At 54.5% G+C, this 23,092-nt stretch overlaps 1 protein-coding gene across 1 annotated transcript in view; it reads right to left on the bottom strand.

Annotated features, from left to right (window-relative positions):
• The window catches only part of FADS2 (fatty acid desaturase 2), a 30,636-nt gene extending 9,653 nt beyond the window's left edge, over positions 1-20,983 (bottom strand). Inside the window, exons 1-5 of the mRNA XM_024574311.4 lie at positions 20,437-20,983; positions 11,916-12,026; positions 10,157-10,354; positions 9,946-10,047; positions 4,917-5,042 (exon numbers count right to left, since the gene is read on the bottom strand). Of these exons, the coding sequence (XP_024430079.2) occupies positions 4,917-5,042; positions 9,946-10,047; positions 10,157-10,354; positions 11,916-12,026; positions 20,437-20,643 (744 nt within the window). The 5' untranslated portion in view covers positions 20,644-20,983. The remainder of the gene's footprint in view (positions 1-4,916; positions 5,043-9,945; positions 10,048-10,156; positions 10,355-11,915; positions 12,027-20,436) is intronic.
• Positions 20,984-23,092: the final 2,109 nt, after the last annotated feature.

The following is a 23,092-nucleotide window of genomic DNA, read 5'->3' on the forward strand; positions in this document are numbered from 1 at the left end:
AGACCAAAAGATGCTGCTTGCAGAGCAGCACCTGCTCTTGCTTGCCCTGCCTGGGGGCTGTGTGGGGAGCCTGGGCCAGGGCCGAGACCCTGCACAGGTCACTCAGCCCCGCTAAGCCATTTGCCATCCATATCACTGGTTGTTAAGAACAACCAATGACTCCTACCTGGCTGGTGTGGCTCAGTGGGCTGAGCGTGGACCTGTGAACCAAAGGGTTGCTGATTTGATTCCCAGTCAGGGTACATGCCTGGGCTGCGGGCCAGGTCCCCAGTTGGGGGCATGTGAGAGGCAACCACACATTGATGTTTCCCTCCCTCTTTCTCCCTCCCTTCCCCTCTCTCTAAAAATAAATAAATAAAATCTTAAAAAAAAAAAACAAGAACATGGGCCTAAAATGCCAGGCCCTGACCCCAGGGGCAGTGCCACTCAGCAACCCTTCCCTGGACCTGAAGGCCAAAGCCAATGATGTCCATCCCTACTTATTTCTGGGAAATCAAAGCCAGGTAGGTGGACAGACCCTGGATGTTGTCTAGACCAATGCCCCTTGTTCTCCAGGCGAGAGGAGAGAGGACAGTGATTGTCAGATTGCAGGGAGGGTCTGTGGACTCCTGAAAGGAGGGGCCCTGGATAGGCACAAAGCCAGCCTGTCCCCAGGACGCCTGTCCCCTGGTGCCAACGGCCACAGTCGCAACACTTCTGCCTCAGGGTTAAGCAAGGCTTGGTGATGACCTTGCACGCGGTACTCGGCACAGCGCCAGGCCCTGGACTCACTTGGTGAGAGTCTGCCTTCGTTCCCTCTGGGACCCCAACCTCCCCTCTGGAGGACAGTCCTCACCAAACACAGGGAGAAAGCTCAGGGCCGTGGGTCCGTCAGAGGGGAGATGCAGGGAGGACAGAGTGTGCCAGCACCCAGGCGAGGTACGGACGCCTAACTGTGTCCAGACCCCAAGCAGAAGATGGTGGCTCACAGGGCTCCCTTTGACACATTCCCAAGCTGAGGCTGACTGTGGACATGGGCCAGGGGCATGGGGTCGGGGGCAGGGAGGTGTGGAGCACCACCAGCGGAGTGGCTTGGCTTTCTGGAGGTCCATAGCCCTTTGCCCCGGCTGGCCAGCCCTCCCGTGCTCAGCCTCTCCTCGGACCACAAAGCCAGCCTCGGATTACAGGTTTGGATGCCAGGGGCATGTACAGGGGACTTTTCAGCTTTGGAACAAAATGTCTAAGGAAGGACAAGGGCCTTCCTTGTCTGTTCAGGAGTGGGGGAGGGGAGCTGTCGCAAAGTCCAGCCTCAGCCTCTGGGAACCTGCAAACTCACACGAGAGAATGAGGAAGCAGGGCCTTACCAGGCATGCACGGTCGGCAAGACCCCCAAACCCCAGGCTATGGGCCCAGAGAGGAGGGCATGGTCTTTCCACGGGAGGACTCGCCTCTTGGCCTGCTCACCAAAGGCTGCCTGAGACAGGAAGCCTGGTGGATGAGCAGTGGGCAGGCACAGGGGCGGGGAGAGCGTCCTTGGGAGGGTTGGAGGGTAGAAAAGCAGGCTCTCAGGCTGAGGTGGAAACACTCACAGGGCCACAGGGACAATGGCCTCTGTGACACGGCCAAGAAAAAAGGATGAGCAAAGTCAGGCTGCCACTGAGCCATGGACACCACTGCTGTTCACGTCTGCTGTGGAAGCTCCAGGAACGCCGTAGACCAAAACCAGAAATGCGAGTGTGCACCTTCCATGCACACTGGAGGAGGCTAAGTTTTCATTATTTTCAAGGATATGATTGTCCACCCCATGGAAAAGCACCTAGAATCACACAGAGACAGAAGTGGACACCGCTTGGACACCAGACAACTAGCTGGCTAAGTACCAACAGCTTCCTGCACACCGGAGAAACCCCAATCACAGTGACAAAAATGGAAAATATCCAGGATTAAACTGAAAAAGAAACTTCCACAAGACATATAAAGTATGAAAAAAAAAGTATGAAACCTTTCCAAGAGATAGAAAAGGAGGCATGAATAAAGAAAGAAAGAAAGTTTCTTTCTTCCTGGATGGAAAGGCTGAATATAAAGGCGTAAATTCACCCTGGCTGGTGTGGCTCAGTGGAGTGAGTGCCGGCCTATGAACCAAAGGGTTGCCGGTTCAATTCCCAGTCAGAGCACGTGCCTGGGTTGTGAGCCAGGTCCCCAGGTGGAGACACGGGCAACCACACATCCATGTTTCTCTTCCTCTCTCCCTCTCTTCCCCTCTATAAAATCTTAAAAAAAAAAAAAAAAAAAACAACAAAAGTGTAAAATGACGCCCAAGTCACCCAGACAGACAGACAGCATCCTGAGCAAGGACAGGCAGCCCAGGCGCTGGGGTTCAACACTGTGCCCGGCAGGGACAAGCTATGTGACCTGATGGGGGTGCTAGGAAACGGGCTGCCTCCGGAGAAACGTGAAGGCAGAGCATCCTCTCAGCCCAATCATACTGGGCAGAAGTTCAACATTCAAAGGTGAAACTGTAAGACACTGAAAATAGTATCTGTGAAGAAGCACAAAGGAAATGAAAGGGCTCTGCGGGGGTGTGGGGGGAAACAAATACATCTTGCTACATCAAACTAGCAAACAAATCTCCCGGAAGTCATAAGTAAGAGGAAAAGACAGCAAACTAGCTAGGGGCACCTGCTTAAGTCTGTGCGTGCAGGGTGGCCCCTCGGAGTGCCTGCTGGGCTGCTTTGTTTGCAGTGCGTGGAGACAAGAGCCCGCGCCTCCTCGCTCTGGCGGCCGGCCCTGGTGTGCTGTGTGGGTCTGCCCTGGGACCAGTGCCATCAGACCTTCGTCACCAGAGTCCCTTCCGGGGCAGCATGGTTCTGTGGACACCAGGGCACAGCTCGGCCAGGAACCCAGAAACAGCTGCCTTCCCCTCCAAAGGGTGAGAGAGGAGGATCTCATGGAGCACCGTGGCCCCAGCCAAATACTACCAGCAACTGTCACCAGACCCCCGAACCTCCTGGCTACCCCCCGCCCCAAAAGCCAACCCTGGACAAGTATCTAGAGAGAGATGTCGGAAGAGGTTTCACGGGCCACCCAGCAAAAAGACGCCCTCCTGCCAGCGTGGGTGGTGATACTGGATCACGTTAGGGACCGTCTGCCAGGACAGCCAACAGCTCCACAGCGGGGAGGCTCACCCAGCAAGAGAAGCCTTTGTTTTCGCTCACTAAGGGGCGAAGTTCATCAGATCTGCCCTCTAGACACCTCTGATCAAAGCGAGCAAACTTTCCTAGAAACTCAAGCATGTACTTTGGCACCGAGGCCCCACGCTTCCACAGTACTGAGTTTTGGCTAATTTCCCCTGAAGCGATGATATCACAGAAACCCACGTTTCTGCTCAGATATTCTCTCAAGTGGACAAGAAACGAGAGAGAGGAGCGCCAAACCAGAACTAGGGGAACAGGCTCCGTCTTCCTCTCCTCGTTGCAAGCCCTGGGTGCCAACACTGGTGGGAACAGGACAAAATTCAAGACACGGCTCCTCAGGCCCGCTGAGCCCCTACCCGTGTCCCGCTCTGCGACGCTGAGACCCGCAGGGAAGCAACTAGGGTGTCCTCATCTTCGCTTTACCTCATCGATGGAGTTCCAAAAGTCAAAGCCCGTGCAGGTTTTTGGGGTAAAGTGAACCGTGACTAGAGGCTGTCACAAAAAGGATTCCACTTTTTAAAAAATGTATGAAATGAAGCCATCCTTCAAATAAATTGGGAGTGCTCTCATTGAAAGGAAATGAAGAATTAGCAACACCAAACTGTCCTGCCTTAGAAAATAGCGTGGGTAGCATTACGGAACAGAAACAGAGCGGACCCCTGGCCAGCCCCAGGCGGAGGCTGGTGGGCTCGGACTCTCAGAAAGAGGTCCGTGTTTGGTGAGGCGGCAAGTTGCAGGGTAGAGTATTTCAGTTTTAGCTTTTGCTTTTCCTATGTGTGTGAAGTATAGGGCGGGCTGCTGCCAGTGGTCACCCTCGGGGGCTGGCATCGGGCAAAGCAGGGATGGGGGGGTCATAGAAGACTCATTTTTAAATTGTGTATATTTCTGTGCCACTTAAATGCTTACGATAGGTATGTTCTATATTTACAATTTAAAAATGACTAATATTAGCCCTGACCAGCATGGCCCAGTGGGATATGTGTCGTCCCATAAAGGGAAAGGTCGCCGGTTCAACTCCCGGCCAGGACACACACCTGACCCGCAGGGTTTCAGGCCAGGTCCCCGGTTGGGGGTATGTGAGAGGCAATCAAGGAATGTTTCTCTTGCACATCGATGTTTCTCTCCCTCTCTTTCTCCCTCTCTTCCCCAGTCTATAAAAACAAGTAAAAATAAATTCTTTTCTAAAAAAATGTACTAATATTAAAATAAGGCCACATGATAGAGTGGGAAGCAAATGGCTAGCTGTGTGACCTGGGGTCTCTGCATCCGCTAACTATGTGACCCTGGCCACATCCCCTCCTCCCGCTGAGCCTCGCTTCGTCATCTGTTGGAGAAGCAGGTGGAACAGACCATGGCCAGCTCCCTTCCAGGGTGGAGGCCTGTGACTTTCCAAATAAGCTTTCCTCGAGCTGGCCTTTGGGGACCAAGCTTGAGCCCTGGAATTGTGTCTTCCTGCCAACTGAAACCAGCTTCCCCCCACCCCCAGGAGGAAAGAAGCCTGGAAATGCTCCTCCCCGGGAGGGGGGAGGGGGGGCGGCCTCTAACCAGCACCAACGCTCTGATAAGCCAGCCCTGTGGACAGAAGCTTTGTCCATTATTTACACGCAAAATTGCAGCTTGAATAACTCAGGGCAGCCAGGAGAGGTTTCCGTGTACACATCAGGTCTGGCCGAAGAGCCACCCTACAGAATCCCTGCCCCAATCCCAGGTCAGCGCCCCACCCCCGCCCCGCTGCTGTCGTACCTCAATGGGCTGCCATTCGCCCAGGACAAACACGTGCAGCATGTTCACGTCTGGATCCTTCTGGAAGATGTTGGGCTTGGCATGATGCTGGAAGTGGCGATGGTTCCACCAGTTGGCGGAGGCGCCCTGTGGGGGGAGCGGAGGGTGAGGAATGTAGTTTGCCAGGGGACCTGAGCGTGCTGGCGACAAGGCCCACCCAGGGCCAGTTCCTAGGGCCCTACCACCTCCATCACTCAGGGTTGACTTCTCTGTTACACAAAAGGTGTCTGGCCCTGGCAAAACAACCCGAGTGCCCGCCAGCTGAGGACTGGCTTCAGTAGAATGGGGCGGACCGTCCAGGGGAGTGTGTTGGGCCACGCCTTACAGGGAAGGCAAGGACTGACACGTTCACGTTATGACGAGGATGGATCTTGAAAAACCTCATGCCCAGTGAAAGAAGCCAGTCCCAAAGGACCATAGAGATGACTCCATTTACACGAAATGTCCAGAACAGAGAAATCTGGAGACACACGGGTGCTTGCCTGTGGGCTGCCGAGGGGCGGGGTGGGCGGAAGGGATGAGAGGATTGGGAGGTGAGAGCTAGGAGGCGGGGGTTCCTTTTGGAGGCAATGAAGACATCCCCAAATTGATTGTGACGAGGGTTAAGTCACTGGCTTCTGCACTTCAGATGAATCGTGTAATATGTGAACAGTATCTCAATAAAGCTTTTTTAAACAAACAAGGGCCCGAAGTCGTTGGCAAGAGACACCCCGAGAGCCAGACCCGCTGCGTGCTGAGGGGCAGGACTGAGTCAGGAGCACGGCCCAGGACGGACGGACTGACTGAGTCGCCAACAAGCACGGGTTAAGAGCTTCCTGGCTCTCACATGGAAGTATGATTGAGATTCAAGGAAATAAGCAGCATTACGTGAGTATTTATTTCCAGGCCATGAATTCCTCTCACCAGCCCAAGCTCTTGACATGGTTCGAGGGCGTGTCCCTCCACAGAGCAGCCCAGTGACGCACAGAAAGGAACAAGACTCTCTGACCCTTCCCATCGGGAATTCGCGGGTGAAGTGCTCCTGGATCCATCCGTGTTCTGGCCCAGGGTCTGGCCGTCTACAAAAAGGCCTAATCGCGGATGCAAACATTTTGCTTGGGCGGGAATGGCTCTGAGCCCTTGCGGGCGACCGCGGGCACCTGCAGGCAGGTGGGCCTCAAAGCCCATCAGAGTAAAACCAAGTGCTAAGGAGTGAGAGCTCAGAGGGCTGAGGAACTGGATGACACATTCGTCTCTCTAGCCAAAAGCAACCAAATCCCAGCCCTGGCTGGTGAGGCTCAGGGGACTGAGTGCCAGCCTGGCCTGCACACCAGATCCCTGAGAAGATCAAAGCAGAAAGTATCTGGGGCAAAGACACTGAGAGGCGAGGCATGTTGTGAGTAAGCATGGCGTCTGCAGAACGTGTAACCGGAGGAAAGCGAGGTGGGCAGACCAGCAGCCAGGCGCGGCCAGGCTGCACCGGCTTGGATGGAATGGCAAAACATGTTTTGACCATGCCATTCCTTTTCTGTGATTGTCTTCCATTCCTCCTTGCTAGGCAAAGCCCTCCTTCTGCTTCCCGAACCCTCCTCCCCAAGAAGCCCCGCTTGCCCGGGAACAGGACCCAGCCCCGGGGGGCCATGCTGCCAGCCCTGGGAATGAAGTGGGGGAGGAGCGGAGAGCCATTGTCCGGCTAGGGAGTCAGGCGTCACACCACGGTGAGATGGGCCAAAGGGGCTGGACAAGTTTCAGGAGGCCACTCAGGACTGCCCTTGGTCTGTAGGCCGGGGAGGAGGGGGCCAGGCCGAGTGAGGGCGCTGTACTGACAGACGGAAGAGTCTAGGTGAGGGCCTTGGGGATGGAGGGAGGGGGAGTGTGGATGGTTCCAGAAGCCAAAGGAAGGCCCCTGGGTTGGGCCCAAGCCCCAGGATGGCAGCCAGCAGGGCTGGGCGAGCTGCATCGGAGCCAGAGGGAAAAGGAAACAGGTGCACCCTGGTCTTAACAGATGCAACCTTGTCAACAGTCTTTTCCAAATCTACTTTTTGGCTCACCTCATTTTCAACTGAGAGGATGGCTGAGTGGGACGATTTCAACCAAGTGACCATCTTAAATGATTTTCAGTTAACCGAAATAAAACAGTACATTCTGTTTTGGTATGAATAATATATTTAAAGTTCATGTTGGGGCTTTTAATACACTGACTTTCCAATTTGTAAGTATTTGTCAACTACTTTAATGCTCTGGGGAGAAGAAAATCAACCCTTAAATAGAGAACACATACCAACATGTATACAGGGGCACAAGCTTTTCCTTCCGCGTCTGGTTCCAATATGGCTTAGCATTGCCCTGGTCTTTACTTAAAATGTTGATATTTTGAGCCCTGGCTGGTGTAGCTCAGTGGATTGAGCGCAGGCTGTGAACCAAAGGATCGCTGGTTCGATTCCCAGTCAGGGCACATGCCTAGGTTGTAGGCCAGGTCCCTAGCAGGAGGCCTGTGAGAGGCAACCACACATTGGTATTTCTCTCTCTCTCTTTCTCCCTCCTTTCCCATCTCTCTAAAAATAAATAAATAAAAACAAGAAATCTTAAAAAAATAAATTAAAAAAAATGTTGATGTTTTGTTCAATGTGGATTTTTTTGGCGTTAATTTTGATTTTTCAAGAAAATATTGCATTGCAATGTTATCTCGATTACCGAGTTAAAATTTCTTGGCGTTCCCTTAGGTTTTGCGCCCTGGGTGAATGCTTCACTCGCCTCGCCCTAGTCCTGGCCCTGGTGGCCTGAGATGAGATTGTGAAAAGGCTGGCAGATTTCCGGTTTCCATCCCCAGATGCAGAGTCTATTTGGCACCAGTCCTGCGGTTTGCATTTTATCCTAAGTGCCAGGGCGAGCAATGAAAGGGTTTTAAGCTGAGGCATGACTGCTTGGAACTGTCGGTATGTAAGATCACCCCCTGAGAGAAATGCCCACCGGAAGTGACATGGCTGAAGGAAGAGGGGAAGTCGGGACACGGAGGACTCTCCCGCGGATCCTGCAGCTGCGCAGGCCGATGCTAAGGAAGCAGGTCCCAGCCCCTGAAAGCCCCCCGGCACCCCGTTCACTGTCCTCGCTGCTTGTGCTAAGACATCTGAGGTGGCAGGGCTCCCTGCAGCCAGTCCCTTTCTGTCCCAGCAAAGAGGCCAGAGGAACGGATGGCTTTGTAAGACTTGCCTGGCCCTGGCCGGTGTGGCTCAGTGGATTGAGCATCAGCCTGCAAACCAAAACGTCGCTGGTTTGATTCCCAGTCAGGGCACACACCTGGGTTGCGGGCCAGGTCCCCAGTTGGAGGCGTACAAGAGGCAGCCGGTCGACGTTTCTCTCCCTCTCTTTCTCCCTCCCTCCTCTCTCTCTAAAAATAAATACAATCTTTAGAGAAAGAAAAAGAAAAAGACTTGTCTGCAGCAACATGGTCACCGGGTGCCAGAGCAGTTCTAGGCACGCTGTGATGGCCCTGGCTCTGGGGCACCCCTGGGGGAGCTGCATGGCCTTGCCACTGGCCCAGACGCAGCGCGAAGGACACGGCCAGCAGGGAGGGCAATGAGCCAGGAGTGGAACCCATGACCCTGACCTCCTCTAGTCTCTGAGCCCAAACACCATCTTATCTTCCCGTCCTTCCGGAATTCTGATTTCCTAAGACAGTTTTGCATGGAGACCGATCCTGTGCTCTGACCTTGTGTTCCGCATGACACAAGAGCTGTGCTCCAGGGCCCTTCAAGGACCGAGGGCCATCGAGGGAAAGCACCTCCCAGCCTGGCTCCTGCCCGGGGTCTGGAGACAGGACACAGCCCATCTTTGTTGGTGCGTGGGGATAACACGGGCTGGGGAGTGAAATGTTACTTTCCAATCCCGACGAGGGATTTGTCCAACAGAGAAGCAGATGAAATGAAACAACGCTCCACTATACACACCCCTCCCTTCGCCCCTGAAATTCTGGAAAGAACCCAAGTTCTCAGACTGCTTCAGGCTCAGGGCCAGGCCAGCCACTTGCTGTGGAGCTGGTGACCAGTTCAATGGGAGTTCACCCCCAACCAGATGTGCAGCCTGTAAGCCAAGGGCTTGCTTGATGCACCCGGGTTGCAGGAGGATTAAGTGAACCCAGACCTGTGGCTCTTCCCAAGCCAGGGTGGGGAGGGTGGGGAGACTGGAAGTCTTTAGGGCGCAGCCTTTCTCAGGAAGCAGCTGGAGGCTGAAGGGAAAAGACTGGGGTGGAGGATGGTCTGTTTCAGAGAGAGCGCTGGCAAGGGCTTATTTCCAAGACCAAGGAGATAACGCCGCTCAGTCGGCACAAGGTCACTGGCTAGTCCAGCTGGGGCTTTACAAACTTGCCACTTCCGTGGGCCGGCCTCCTCCTCTGTAGGGTGGACAGAACCGAGTTTTAAACACATCTCTGAGTTTAAAACACATCTGGCCCTTCGGCTCAGCTGCTCCCTACACCAAGTGATGTCCCCTTATCTAAACACTTCTGCGAGGACAGCATCTCCCTGTCATACCCCCAAGCATATCTGAGGCGGCTTATGGTGAAGGACGCACAAAACAAATGATGATAAATGACATAGTGGGAGGGGAGGAGACAACAGTTCACAAAAGCGAGACCAAGAACCGTTCCAGTGTCGCTTTGTGTTTCCTGGGAGGAGAAACAGAGGACCTCCATGCATCTAACAGCTCCTGTAGCCCAGAGACAAAAGCACTCCAGCTCATCAAGAGAAACGGCTCCTCTACTGGCCCCACACTAAAGGGAAATTATTCCTTAAGCCCTGAGGTAGGGTGCAAACAATGTAATCAACCGAGTCAACAGACAAAAGAGGCAGGTGCCCGTCTTCCCAACAAGCCCACGGGTCTGCTGGCTCTGGTGAGAAAGGCAGTCAGGGTTCGGAAGGCCGGAGAAGAGGGGACCTGGTCTCAGGGTCAAGTGAGACAGAGCTTCATCAACTGCTAACCGATGGGACGGACGCCCAGGGCTGCTGAGCTTTACCTTTAAGTGGCCAATGACGAACTTGTGGACGATGTGGTTCCATGTGGACTTCTTGTAGACAGAGAGGTGGCCGTAATCATGTTGCAGCCATCCGGCTTGGGCCTGGGGAGAGAGGGCCAGGTGCTTTCACAGCGGCCGCACACAGGGACAGGCCTCTGTGAGCTGGGGGAGCCCGGGGCTTCGAGTGCCAGGTGAGGGTGCCACGCCTCACCTGAGAGGTAGCAAGGACAAAGGCCGTGATGATGGTTGGAATCCAGCCATTGCCGAAGTAAAAGACGATGAACCAGGCAATGCTCTCCATGACGATGATGTGGGCCAGGAGCAGGAGGAAGAACAGGTGGTTGCTCTTGAACAGGTTCATGTCCTCGGCCGTCTTCCTCAGGGCCCGGAAGTCCTCAGTGATCTGGGACTGCGGAGCAAGAGGACAGGGAAGGCGTCAGCCACCAGCCACCATGGACAGCAACGGCTGTCATCACCACGTGCCTGCCTGGGCCTGGCACAGTCCTGGGACTGTGTGTTCGTCCACAGCCAACTAGTTAAGTGGCAGAGAAAGGATTGGACTCGAAAGCCTGCATTTTGTACGGCCGTGTTCTCAGCAGCATCATTCACAATCGGCAGAAGGCGGAACAGAGCAGATACTGCTGACGGATGCGTGCTCAAACAAGGCGGGTCCGTCCAGACAGTAGACTGATATGCGGCCCTTCTAAAGGAAGGGAATGTTCACCCGCGCTGCAGCAGGGTCGAACCTCGAAGACGCTCCTCCGCTCAGTGCAATTAAGCCAGACGCCAACAGACAAATGCTCAGCTGATGCCACTCACCTGAGCTACCTAGAACAGGCAGATTCACAGACAGAACACAGAATGGCGTTCTCCACGGGCTGGCGCGGGGAGACTGGAAGCTAATGTTTAAGGGGGACAGTCTCGGTTTGGGAAGATGAGAAAGTTCTGGAGATAAATGGTTCTGGAGTGGCAGTCGCACAACAGTGTGAAAACACTCAAAGTCATCAAACTGTACACCTTAAAATGGTCAAAAAGGTAAATTTTATCTTATGTCTATTTTACACTCCCCCCCAAAAGCTTGCCGTTTCCAGCACTGGACACGGTGGCGGTGCTTGTTCAGGGTACCCCATTGGGCCTTGCGGAGGCTGAGGTCGGGGAGGTATAAACACAGAGCAGGACAAAGTCCCTGCCCCCCTCCAGAGCTGGGAGGAAGGCAGGAGAGGACTGGTGGGGTCAGGGCAGTGGAGGCGGAGCCCAGGGAGGCTCTGAGGACACGTGGGCATGGCGGGGAGGCAGGGGCGGGGATGGGGGGAAGGCGGTGGACAGCAAGGGCTGACGGCCTCTGCAGGATACACCCAGGGTCCTTTGATAGGCAGACAGGGTGACTGTGGGTGGAGGAAGCCAGATCTGGCAGCCTGGGCGATAAGTGAAGAACCCGAAGAGTATCTCTGGCAACCACTTAAGCGGCAGCGAAAGTGGGGAGACAGGGTGGAGGCTAGAGGAGCAGGAGCAGGGTTGGGGTAGGGAGCCTGTGGGCCTCTGGGGGCCGGGGAGAGAAGCTGCCAGGAAGCGGGTGGAGGATGAAGCCACCTATGAAAGAGGCCAGGCCCACCGCCCAGCTCCAGGAGGGAAAGATGAGGGGAGGAGCAAATGTGGAGAGCCAGTAGGAGGGGAAGTGGACCTCTGGAAGACAGAGGGACAAGAGGGGACAACCCTCCGCCCAGCCTGGGCCCACTGCGGCCCCAGAGGTAGAGAGGCTGGGAATGAATCACTCCAAGTGGGGGGTCAGCCAGGACCCAGGTCAGGTGGGGGACTTGTGTTTCCGGCAGCGGCTCTGAGTCCTCCCTGACCCCAGTGGATGGGCGGTATAAAGCCCCCTGCCTCACACCCAGCACTCTGCACCTGTGGGTGGGGTCCTCATCTGCCTGCAGACCCTCCCTTCCCTCCCTCCTTGGTCGGGTCTGACTCACATTCTTGCCCCGGTCCTGGCTGGGCTCCTCCGGGGCTAGCTCGCCAATCAGCAGGGGCTTCAAGAACTTGCGCACGAAGTCGAGGTCCCGGTGGAAGGCGCGGAAGGCATCCTGGGGAGCAGGGGGTAGGAGGTGAGTGGGAACCCCGACCTCAGCCTCACCCCCCTCACCAGTAAACCTCTCTGTCCCTCCCGCTCAGGCACTGATGCTGCCTTTCATGCGCTGGCCGCAAATGCTCGTTCAGGTCTCGCCCAGGGCAGATGCCTCAGCATCCAGCGCCCATCATGGTGCCACCCGGGCCTCTGCCCAGACGAGGGGCCGCTGAACTCGTGAAAGATGAGTGCGGGGACACGTGGGCTGCCTCTGGGCGAGTCGGAACAATGCGCCCCTCCAGGGAAAGACACAGGTGCCCGCACCTGGCTGGGCAGGGCCAGGGAAGGACGTGAGCCTCCTCGCCTCCTCTGCTGGGCGCCTGGGACCCCTCCAGGCGGGCCCCCCACAACCCCCCCCACTAGGCTATCAATGAGAGGAACAAGGCTGGAGATTCTATTGCCGTGTGGAAAATGTGCTCAGGGACAATGTTAAACCAAAAGCAAATAAAGAATTAGGTAAAAGCATGTCTGAAAAAACTTTTTCAAAATTTGAAAAAATATAAAATTATGAAAATTATAAAAACAATTTTTATGGAAGGCTCTATATTACAGGTGAAGGTGGTGGCATTATGGCTTGTTTTATTTCCGTTACGTTCCAAACTTCCTCTAACATTGCTACATTGCTTTGAAAATTGAAAAAAAATGTTAGCCATTTCAATATTTTTCCAATTCCAAAGTAATAATGTGCATAGTTTTGGCAAATTTAGTAAATAAAAAGACAGAACAAACTGGAAAATAAATACCACCCAGAGAGTGACCACTGTTGCTAGTATTTTAGCGTATTTCCTTGCAGTTTTTTTTTCTACACATATTCTGTACATTTCATAAATTGTCTCGTAACAGACCTGCCTTGGAGATGAAGTGCCACCCAGTCCCCCGACAGGCTACAGCATGATGTCCCCGGGACGGACAGTGTTCCTCCTGCACAGAACCAAGCTCTGGGCCTTTGCTAGGGCAGAGGAGCAAGTCCAAAGTCACGGGAAACAGCCAGGAAAATCAGTACGGTGGGGGCGAAAGGGGGCGAAAGTGAATGGGTGTGTGCGGAGGGGGATGTCTAGATTAAAAGGGACTGAATCAAGAGGTGATAAGAAGATATCAAACCTGTAATGTTTGATTTGAAAGACTCCATGGGGGGGGGGAGTACCCAGCAGTTATACAAGACAATTTTAGGGGGCTGAATGACAAAATTTGAATATGGAATGGATATCTGATCATATTAAAGAATTATGCCCTGGCTGGTGTGGCTCAGTGGATTGAGTGCTGGCCTGTGAACCAAAGGGTCACCAGTTCAATTCCCAGTCAGGGCACATGCCTGGGTCGTGGGCCAGGTCCCCCATCTGGGGCACACGAGAGGCAACCACACATTGATGTCTCTCTCCCTCTTTTTCCCTCCCTTCCCCTCTTGCTGAAAATAAATAAATACATAAATCTTTAAAAAAAGAATTATTACTGATTTTATTAAATTTGGTAAAGGTATTATGATTATGTTAGAGAACGTCCCAATTCTTAAGACAAGATGGTGAAGAATTTAGGACTGAGATGGCATATGATACAGTTTATTTTCCTGTGATTCAGCAAAAGCAAACTGCATATGCCTAGTGAGGGAGAATGCAAATGTGGCAAAACGTTAAAATCAGTGAATCTTGGTTGAAGCGATACAGGTGCTTGCTTATTTTTAACTGTTCTGTACGTTTGGAAATTTTCACATTAAAACAAAAGGGAAGCAATGGGGACACATGCTGACAAGGCACACAAACGTTTCCCCCCCCCCGGTGATTGGGGGTCTTCTCCCATTTCCTTACTGCATCCCTGGCTCCAAGGCCTTCGCCTGGTCTCTGCTCTGTTTTTGTCTAGAACAGAGTCACAAAGCAACACTTTGTGCAGAGGAAAACGGGGCCCAGAGTTTTTTAAGAAAGGTCTGTGCCCCCTAGCTGAGCAGAAAAAGCATGGTGGCAGAGTATCTGACTATGAATATTTTCAGAGAAGAGACCGGCTGCTATTCCAGGGGCCCTGGGCAGGCAGCGAGGAGGCCTGGGATCCAGTACTGACCAGCTGTGCCCACTCCAGGCCAGCTGCCCGCACCCAGCCTCCACCTCCTCTGCAAGCAAGCGTGGTTCCCTCTCTGCTCCCAAGTTCCAAGGCCCTGGGAAAGGCCCAGCGCAGCTCCTGAGCCCAGGGTGCTGATGGTGTTGCATTGAGCAGAGCTGCCTCTCCAAGTCAGAGCCTAAAAGAGCCCTTTCATTGGTCCCACTCACATCAGACCACAGCCTTTGCGACGCGAACAGGAAGTCCTTGATAAAGGCAGCTTCCTGAGGAGCGACTGCCTGGTTGGACAATTCAGTGGTTACTCTCAACTTTTCGGGGAGAGGTAGAATTCAGTGCAGAGGTCTGCAAGTGCGCTCTCCCCTCGTCCAGCTCCCTCCGCCCCCACCAGGTCCAGGTCAGGATCAAAGCCAGGCTTACCTGACTCAGGGGCTGTCTCCCCACACACCTGCTGCCTCCCGCCAGCTGAGAAACCTGAGCATCACTGGATAGGCAGCTTTCTGAGCGGGCCTGGTGGGAACCGCCTTGGAACCCACCAAGCTCGTCCCCACACCAGGCCTTTGCTGGGCTCTTCCTCTCTGCCTGGAGTCCTGTTCCCACTGCATCCTGTGGCCAGCCGCGCTGGGGATGCACCTCAGAAAGGCTTTTCCCGTCCACTCCATGGGAAGCAGCCACCCTCCAGCCCCACACTTTCCCTGAGACACCTTTTAGCTTATCCACAACAGTTATCAAGATCACAGGCTATATTATGTGTAGATGCTCCCCGATTTACGGTGGGGTTATTATGTCCCCATAAACCATGGTAGGCTGAAAATATCGAAGTTTGAAGATGCATTTACTACACCTAACCTACTGATCAGAGCTTCGCCCCACACACCTCAAACATGCTCAGTGCATGGAGGCCCACAGACCGGCACAAGCACCTCACACAGAGCCTAGGCGTGAACAAAGTGTCCAGTGCCTCTCGCGACGTTCACTACGCATGTCACTTTCACAGCACCAAAGATTTACACAGTCAATAAGTCTTCAGTCAGGCCACCATTCATTGGGGGCGTCTGTGCTCACGTTTTATTTGTGTACTCACTTTCAGAGAGAGGGGAAGGGAGGGAGGGAGAGAGGGAGAGAAACATCGATGTGAGACAGAAACATCGACTGAGTGCCTCTTGCACACGCCCTCAACTGAGGACCTCACTGGCCCCCCAGGCATGTACCCCGACCGGGAATCGAACCGGCGACCTTTTGTTTTGCAGGATGATGCCCAACCCACTGAGCCTCACCAGTCAGGGATGTGCTCATTTCTTTTTTTTTTTTTTTTTTTTTTTTTTAGTTTTATTATTTTATTATGCACCTGATTAAAAGTCTAAACATAAACATCCCCCTCTCACTGCTCCCCTCCCCAATAAGAAGGGTGTTCACATCTTTCTTAAGGTAGATCTGGCCATTTTCTACAGTAAGCCAAATTGGTTTATATAACCTTACTGTACTTCTCGCTCCTCGAAGATTTGTATCCCAACTACAAAAATGTGCTGCAAAGGGTATAGAAAGGTAAATGAGGTGCTCTTGCTCTTGTTGCAGTGCAGACGCTTAAGATAACGAAGAACTGAGAGGATACAAAGTGGAGAACGGTACCTACTTAGGGAAGGGAATGTCCGATACCTGTAACAAGTAGCTCAACTATTGGCTGTAATGAACACCTACCCTAAAACTACTTGTGTGTAAGGACACGGGCACATGAAACCGTGAGACTGCATGTGCCAGGCAATGGCTCGTACGTGTTTCCAGGAGGCACGTATTTTCTGCACCCTTCCTTACTAACTAAAAGCAAATGACAGGAGAACCTATTGCCCATCTCCATTAGAATATAAGCGCCAGCACTGGCTGGTGTGGCTCAGTGGATTGAGCGCTGGCCTGCAAACCGAAAGGGTCACCAGTTCAATTCCCAATCAGGGCACATGCCTGGGTTGCAGGCAGGTCACCAGCAGAGGGCGTGCAAGAGGCAACCACACATTGATGTTTTTCTCCCTCTCCCTTCCCTTCTCTAAAAATAAATAAATAAAATCTTTAAAAAAAAAAGAATATAAGCTCCACAAGAGAAGGCCACGCCCATCTTGTTTGCCGCAATAACCGCAGGGCCTACAACAGAGCCCGACAGCAGGGCTCGCAGTACCTGCGGAGACCCAGGGCCCCATGGCTGCGCACCTCCTAATTCCAGGAGACCGTGGCACTCTGTAATCATGTTTAAACTCTTCTGCCATCCTGCAGAACTCGGCTTATCCTTCTGGAAGAGCGGAACTCCTCACCCTCTCCAGCTCTTACACACTAGTGGTTGGTAGAAGGGCCACATGCTGAGGTTATGTGGGCTAGACACTGAGCCACGGGCTTTGTGTACACAGGCCACCAATCTTCACCAAATTCTGAGACAGGTGCTGTTTTAGGGAGATGATGAGAAGAGACCGAGGGAGACAAAGCTACCTGCCCTTGGTCACACTCCAGGTGTGCCTAAACTCTCCAGTTTCCCGCTATTAACACAAAGTCCTCAGTCAAACTGAGTGTCCTCTTCCCCGAGAGCTGACTGTGGCGTCTCCCCCTCCAAAGTGTCACAGACATGCCGCACACACTTGGAGAAGTTTCCCAATGGCTACAGAAGTGACTGCTGGTGGCAAGGCCAAACAGGGACAACCCAGAGGTAGACTTTGAAATAACTGGAACCAGGCTCTATTCTTGTCCGATTGGGAAAGAAGCCTAACACTTTCCAGGAAAAGCCCACGGGCACGGGTTCAGAGAAAGGAGTGGCAAACAGGTTGAAAGAGCAGTGAGGAATGTATTCCCAGTAGAGTGTGCCGGGGGTAAGGAGGCCAGGCTGCAGGAGGGAGGGCCACACACCCCGATTCTCAACTGGAAGACATGTGGATGTCACACTGCCTGGCCTTCACAGTTCCTGCCTCTGCCATTGCCTGGCTCCAAGGCCAGCCAACTTCTGCAAGAAGACATTCTCCCTGCTGCAGCCTCATCCAGGCAGAGCTCGCAGCTCCTCCCCCTGCACTGAGTACCGGGTGCCTCGATCTGTTTCTGGCGGAGTCAACCTTCTCTGCAGAGCGAGACTGGACTCTAACCCAGCTTTGCACATCTGGGCATGGAGCCCGGGACTCAGAAGTGCAGGAGGAGCCAACTCCAGGCATACAGTGCGGCAGACAGCAGCCCTGGGAACCAGGACTCTGGAACACGTGGTTAGAGAGGGAGAAGCAGAGGGACCCTGGGTTCTCAGCTGGAGACAAGGGGTGCTTACTTCATTTCCAAAGCGAGCAGAGATGCAGGCAGGGCAGGAAGCCTCTTATGCCATGTCCCCTCCAAAGGAAAAAAGCAATGGAGGCTGGCGGGGGCGGTGGTCTGTGCCCAAAGAGATCTTGGCAAGTGTCCCCAATGCCAGGGGTACATGCACTGCCATGTGGGGTATTGGGAAGGGTAGGACTACACAGGAAGTAGGCCCCAGGCAGGCTACCTGGGCAAGATGGGATTACAGTGGAGAAGCAGGAGGACTCTGCCTCTCTGGAATCTGCATAAAATACCAGGAATTCTGGGCTAGGTATGGGATCTTCCCTGAGGCTGTAGCCAGCAGGCAGTGGGCTCCTACCCAGATCTAGCTGAAGGGCTGGAGCTGCCCTCCAGGCACAACCAGAGGAGGAATTTCTATTGCAGTAAATGCATTTTCCTTTTAAAAAACGGGGTCACTTAGGTTCCCCTTCTTCACACTTTTTTTTCTGGTTTACTGAGCTCCCCGCTGTGCATGCTGGGGAACATACACGAAGTAAGGATCCCTCACGCCGGCCGGCCCCTAGAGCACTGTGAAGTTCAAACAGTGACCTCACACACAGCCTGATAATAGGCTTCCCATTTCATAGATCTGGAAAGGGAAGTTCAAGGTAGGTGTCTTGCCTAGGGATTCACATTCAGGCCCTCAAACCCCTGTCCTCTGCCTCGACTGGGTCCCTCTTGTTCCATCGAAAGGACAGGGATCCCTTCCATTTTCAACCTGTTGCCTTTTCACGAGGACAGTGGGTAGCAGCTTAACAGACAGAGTGAATCCTGACCTCTTGGCTCCTTCTCTGGGTTCTAAGAGGGGACAGGGCAGGAAAGTGCTGGACAAGGGGGATGGGTGGAACTGGAATCTAGAGGCAGAGGGTCCGCATTCAAGTCCCAGCTTGAGAGGAAGGAGGGAAGCAAACCCAGCAGATGTGGTCACTGTGTGTGGATTACTCATCTTTGTGCCCAGGGCCCAGCTCTGAGCCATGGAGACACCGAATACATGTGATGAAATTGAAGTTGAAGATTAAAAGTCCCCAATGGAGAAAGCCCAGTGGTGGGACTGGGCCAAGAAAAGAGCAGACACCCTTGGGACCCAGGTGAGGGTCCCTTTTGCCCACAGCAAAGCAAGACCAGAGAGGTGCTGGAGGACGAGAGGGAGAGAGATCAGAGGTGAAGTAGGGAGGGCTCTGGGATGGTAGGTTCTGAGCGGAGGCCCAGGGACTTCTGCTGGAGCAGGTTTTTAACCCTAAGAGTAATGAGCAGTCAGAGACACTTCGAGCTGATCCCAGGCTCAGCTAAGCGACTTAGTAAGTATGAATGTGGCTTGTTAGCTCAAAGAATTAAGCAACTTTTATTCTGACAGGCAAGGCCAAGAAGCTCTAACTTCTTTCTTGTTTCCTTAGTTATTTTCTTTTTTATTTTTGAATCCGAGGATACGTTTATTGGTTTTACAGAGAGAGAGAGGGAAACATTGGTGTGGGAGAGACACAGGGATCTGCTCGCACCCGGGCGGGCGGAGAGGAGCGGGGATGTAACGCGCAGCCGCTGGTGCACAACGCTCCAACCACCTGAGCCACCTGGCCAGGCCAAGAAGTGCTAACTTCTGCAAAGGGCCCAAATGGCCATTGCCTTTGCCCTTCACTAGGTCATCTTTCTGGGGAAGAGGAAGTCCTGAGTTCTGGCATCTCTTCTTCAGAAACAGGAAAATTCCCTACTGAGAGCTGAATTGTCCAAGAAGAGCTTCCTTGACTTTCGGTCTTTCCTGCGGATCTGACAGCATGCTGCTGGACTCCTAACAGTGCGTCAAAGCGCTGCAGGGGAGGCCCCCTCTGGGTTCAGACCAGTCCCTCCCCAAACTTGCTGGGCCCATAATACTGCCACTCCCCTAACTCTGAGGAAGAAGCCAGTCCATGCTCCAAGGGGCGAAGCACCTGCTCAACAACCTGAAACCAAAACTCTCTCGATTCCCAGCCTGTTTCTGCCTCTTCTCTTCAAGTCCCTTTCCCATACTTCCCATACTTCCCATGGCAAAGGGTGGCAGGGTGCTGAGGGTGGGCGGGCGTCATGGGCGGGGGTGGGGGGGAGCGGTAAATATCCAGTTGCTTACTCCACCATTGCACTACATCCCTAGTTAGCACGTTTCATGCCCCGAAAGTCTGATCTTAGAAGGAAGTAACCTTCTGGGATAGGGGTTGATCAAGAGGAGGGAAGAGCACTCCTGGCTGGATGTAAAACAGAGGACTATTGAGTTCAACGTCCCAGAGTAACCTCGGGCGCAGCTGAACCTGTTGCCAAGCCGGTCTAGAGCTGCTAAAATCCACGCGGATCACGACGACACTCGACCTGGGTTTTGCAAACTCCAGCCCTTTCTCCGTTTCACCAAGTCCCCACGCGAGTCCCCAAGAAGGCCGATCTTTGGGGTGAGGTGGGTCCTGGGAGTCTTTGAGAGCGTGGGAACAGGAGCTCCCAGGCCGTCTCTCCGAGGCAGCCATTGCGGACCTCCTCAGGCCGGACTCCACGCAGGAGCAAGCCCCGGCCGGGAACGAGCTTTCCTTCCCCGCCCCCTAGCTTGGCTGGAGAGTGAGGGACGCCCTCCGGGTCCCACTACTGGCTCCTCTCCTGCTGCGTCCCGCAGCACCCGGGGCGGCCATCTTCCACGCTGGGGGCGCCAAAGCCTTGGTGCCAGAGCGCCCCCTTTGGGGCGTCCCTGGCTCCGGTGAACCCGGTGCAGGAAGCGGACGCGTGGGTCCCAGTGCGCGCGGTAGATCCTGCACGATTCTCCACCGCTCGGATCTTCACCGCGGCGCTGCTTCCCGGGGTCCCATAGCCGACCCCCACAGCAGGTTGGCCCACCTGTCCCACGGGACAAAGATTCGGAGGAGGAATGAACGCAGTAGACACACCTTCCCTTCTGGGCGCCCCCAAGCTCCATTCAGCGGTGGAGGTTTGGCGCCCTGGGACCCAGGGCTCCTGACTCCCGCCTTCGGTAGAGAAAGGTGGCGGGAGAGCTCCCAGACCCTTACCGTGGCATCTTCCCCCGCGTAGTGCCCGATGACCCGTTGGCCTCCCGGGTGCCGGCTGGACCATTTGGTGATGTTGTAGACCTTACGGTCGATGACGAGCCACTTGTCGGTGCGCAGGTTGTGCTTCTGAATCTCCTCCCAGCTGAAGGTGGGCATCGGCGCCTCACGCTCAGTGGCCCCCTCGCCCTGGTTGCCCCCCTTCCCCATGCTTCCTACCGACCGGGATCCCCCGTGTGTTGCAACCAACCGGCGCCGGTGGCCCGAGTATTCGGCCGGGCACTCCTCGCTTTCGGCTTTTGTCTTCTATCCCTCCTCCCACTGCGCCCCCTCCCCCAACCTCCTTGACTTTGCTTGGGAGTGTGCTGCCAAATATCCCTCGGAATATCCCTGGCTTCCCAGAGTCCCCAAGCAGTCCCCTTCCTCCGCTCCGCCCTCCACCCGCCAGCCCGCGATGGACTTTTGCCACCAGTAAAAACTCTAGGGTGTTCAGAGACTCGACGCCTCCTCTGCCCGCCCCTTTGGCTCCCCCTGTCCGGGGCTCCGCATCCTCCCGCGTTCCCCGCCGCCCGGGTTTCCACAGTGATCAGCAGAGCGCCTGCACCAATCCGGACGCGTCGCCCCGCCTGCCATTGGCCCAGGAGGATCTTTCGAAGGCCAGCGGGCAGGAGCAGCGGTCCCTGGCTCCCCCGCCCGCCAGGCGGCGCCGAGTCGAGCAGTGTGCCTCGAGGCCCGCTACGTGTCAGACCTTTTCCCTCCCCCCTGCCTCCGCCCCGGGCGCAGGAGGAGATCCCAGAGGCGCTGGGCGGTCGGACTAGCGGAGGCCGCAGCCAGGCTCCGCGCGCTCCGGAGCTCGCGCGCACTCGTCCCGCGCTCCCTGAGTTTGCACCTGATGTCTCACAAAGAAGGCTCGGGCGGGCAGGCGAGTGAGTGGCTCGGAACCTCCGGGCTGGCGAGCTGCACTTCGGCGCTGGCTTGGCTAGGCGACGGCCTCCCTAGCGTGCTAGAATCGGGACTCCAGAATCTCCACATTGACTGCACTTTCCACATTGGCGCCTTCCTGCACCCTCCCTGGAGGAATGAACCGGCCTCGGGCTCGTCCAGGGCCCTGAACCCTGTAATCAGGCGATCTTAGAAAAGAATCGCGAAACCTTTCTTTGCTTTGCTTTCTTGCGCTAAGCACCATGGTCGGGGAGGAGGAAGCTCCGCTGTGGGGGCAGTGGGGACGCGACCTCAGATCTCAGCGGGATGATTTCTAAGTCCCTGAGAGGTGGCACACTCTCTGCCAGCGTCTCACTCCAACCCTGTGAGGTGAATAAACCGCATACTGTTTTACGTAAACACGGAGGGACAGGTTTAGAAGGAATGAAACGGCCAGGGAACAAGGGACAGAGCTGGGCCTGCTCAGACCTCACACTGCCTCTCCTAACGTGGTCAGTGGAAAGGAACCACTGTAGAAGCTTTGCTGGGGAGCAGCCCTGTGCAGGGGTGTGGAGGGAAGCTCACCCTGGCCAACCGGTGGGGACAGGGCAGTGGGGGACCGCGCCGTCCCCTCTCGTGCCATTCCCACAGTGATGAGCCTGCTCTGCAGCACTGTCATACCTGCTGGTGTCCATTCAAGTGTCCTTCATTCGCGCTGCAAACTCCAGGCAGGAAGAGAACAGGGCCCTGGTTTTGAAGAGCGGGAACAGACATCCAAACAAAAAGCCTCACTCACGAGCTAAGACAGGGCGAAACAAGCACACTAGGGCACTGACTTTGATGCCTGTTAAGGATTCACTGAAACAAACCAAGATGGCAATTTTTTCAAAAGGAAGATTAACACAATACATGATTTTAATGAAAAAAATGTCAAAGGTGGTGGACCTCATAGGAAGAAGCACTCTCTGAGAGAGACCCAGGGAATAGCGCACGGCCGAGGGCTGGCGGGCTGCGAACGGGGCATGTGAGAAGGAAGGCACAGGGCCCTGACAGGCGGCGAGGGTGTTTGGGGTGGTTGAGGAGTGTGGACTGGCCAGGCTGTGGGTTTCCCAGCAGGTCCTGGCTTAGTGCTACTCAGAGTGGGCCCTGGGAAACATTTGCCGATGGTAGGAGTGAAGGAATGAATGAATAAAAGAACAGCGAAGAATGGTTCTGGTGAGGGTTCTGGTGGGACCTGCCGCGAGCAGGGTTCAAATGGGGGAAAGCCTCGAATGTATTGGTGAGGATGGCGGACTTTATCCTGGAGAAGGCGGGAAAATGAATAAAGCAGGAATGTGCTAGGACTAGATCTGTGGTGGAGAAGAGGTCTCAGGCGGCAGGGGATGGGGTGTCAGGGAGAGGCCCTCGAAACAGCAAGACCAGTTCAGAGGCCATCATAACTCTCCAGGCGAGAGAGGAAGAGAGGGCCTACACTAAGAGAGAACTTGAGAGGGCTGCAGCCCACGGCAGGCACTACTGCTCTGCCGACATCTGCTCTCTTCCTACTCTATTATTTATTGCTCTCACTACTTGGATGGGCTGATAAAACTGTTCCTTTAGAGAAAACCCCATAGTGCCCAGCTGACCCTGGAGTCACTAAGGAAAAGGGGTGATCTCAGAGGGGGACGAGGTGTCCATGGCTTCCTCCTGCCCCTCAGAATCCCTCCCCACTGCCTCCGGCAGCACCAAGGGCTGCAGC

The sequence above is a fragment of the Desmodus rotundus genome, chromosome 5 (genome assembly GCF_022682495.2).
Source record: "Desmodus rotundus isolate HL8 chromosome 5, HLdesRot8A.1, whole genome shotgun sequence".
NCBI classification, from domain to species: Eukaryota; Metazoa; Chordata; class Mammalia; order Chiroptera; family Phyllostomidae; genus Desmodus; species Desmodus rotundus.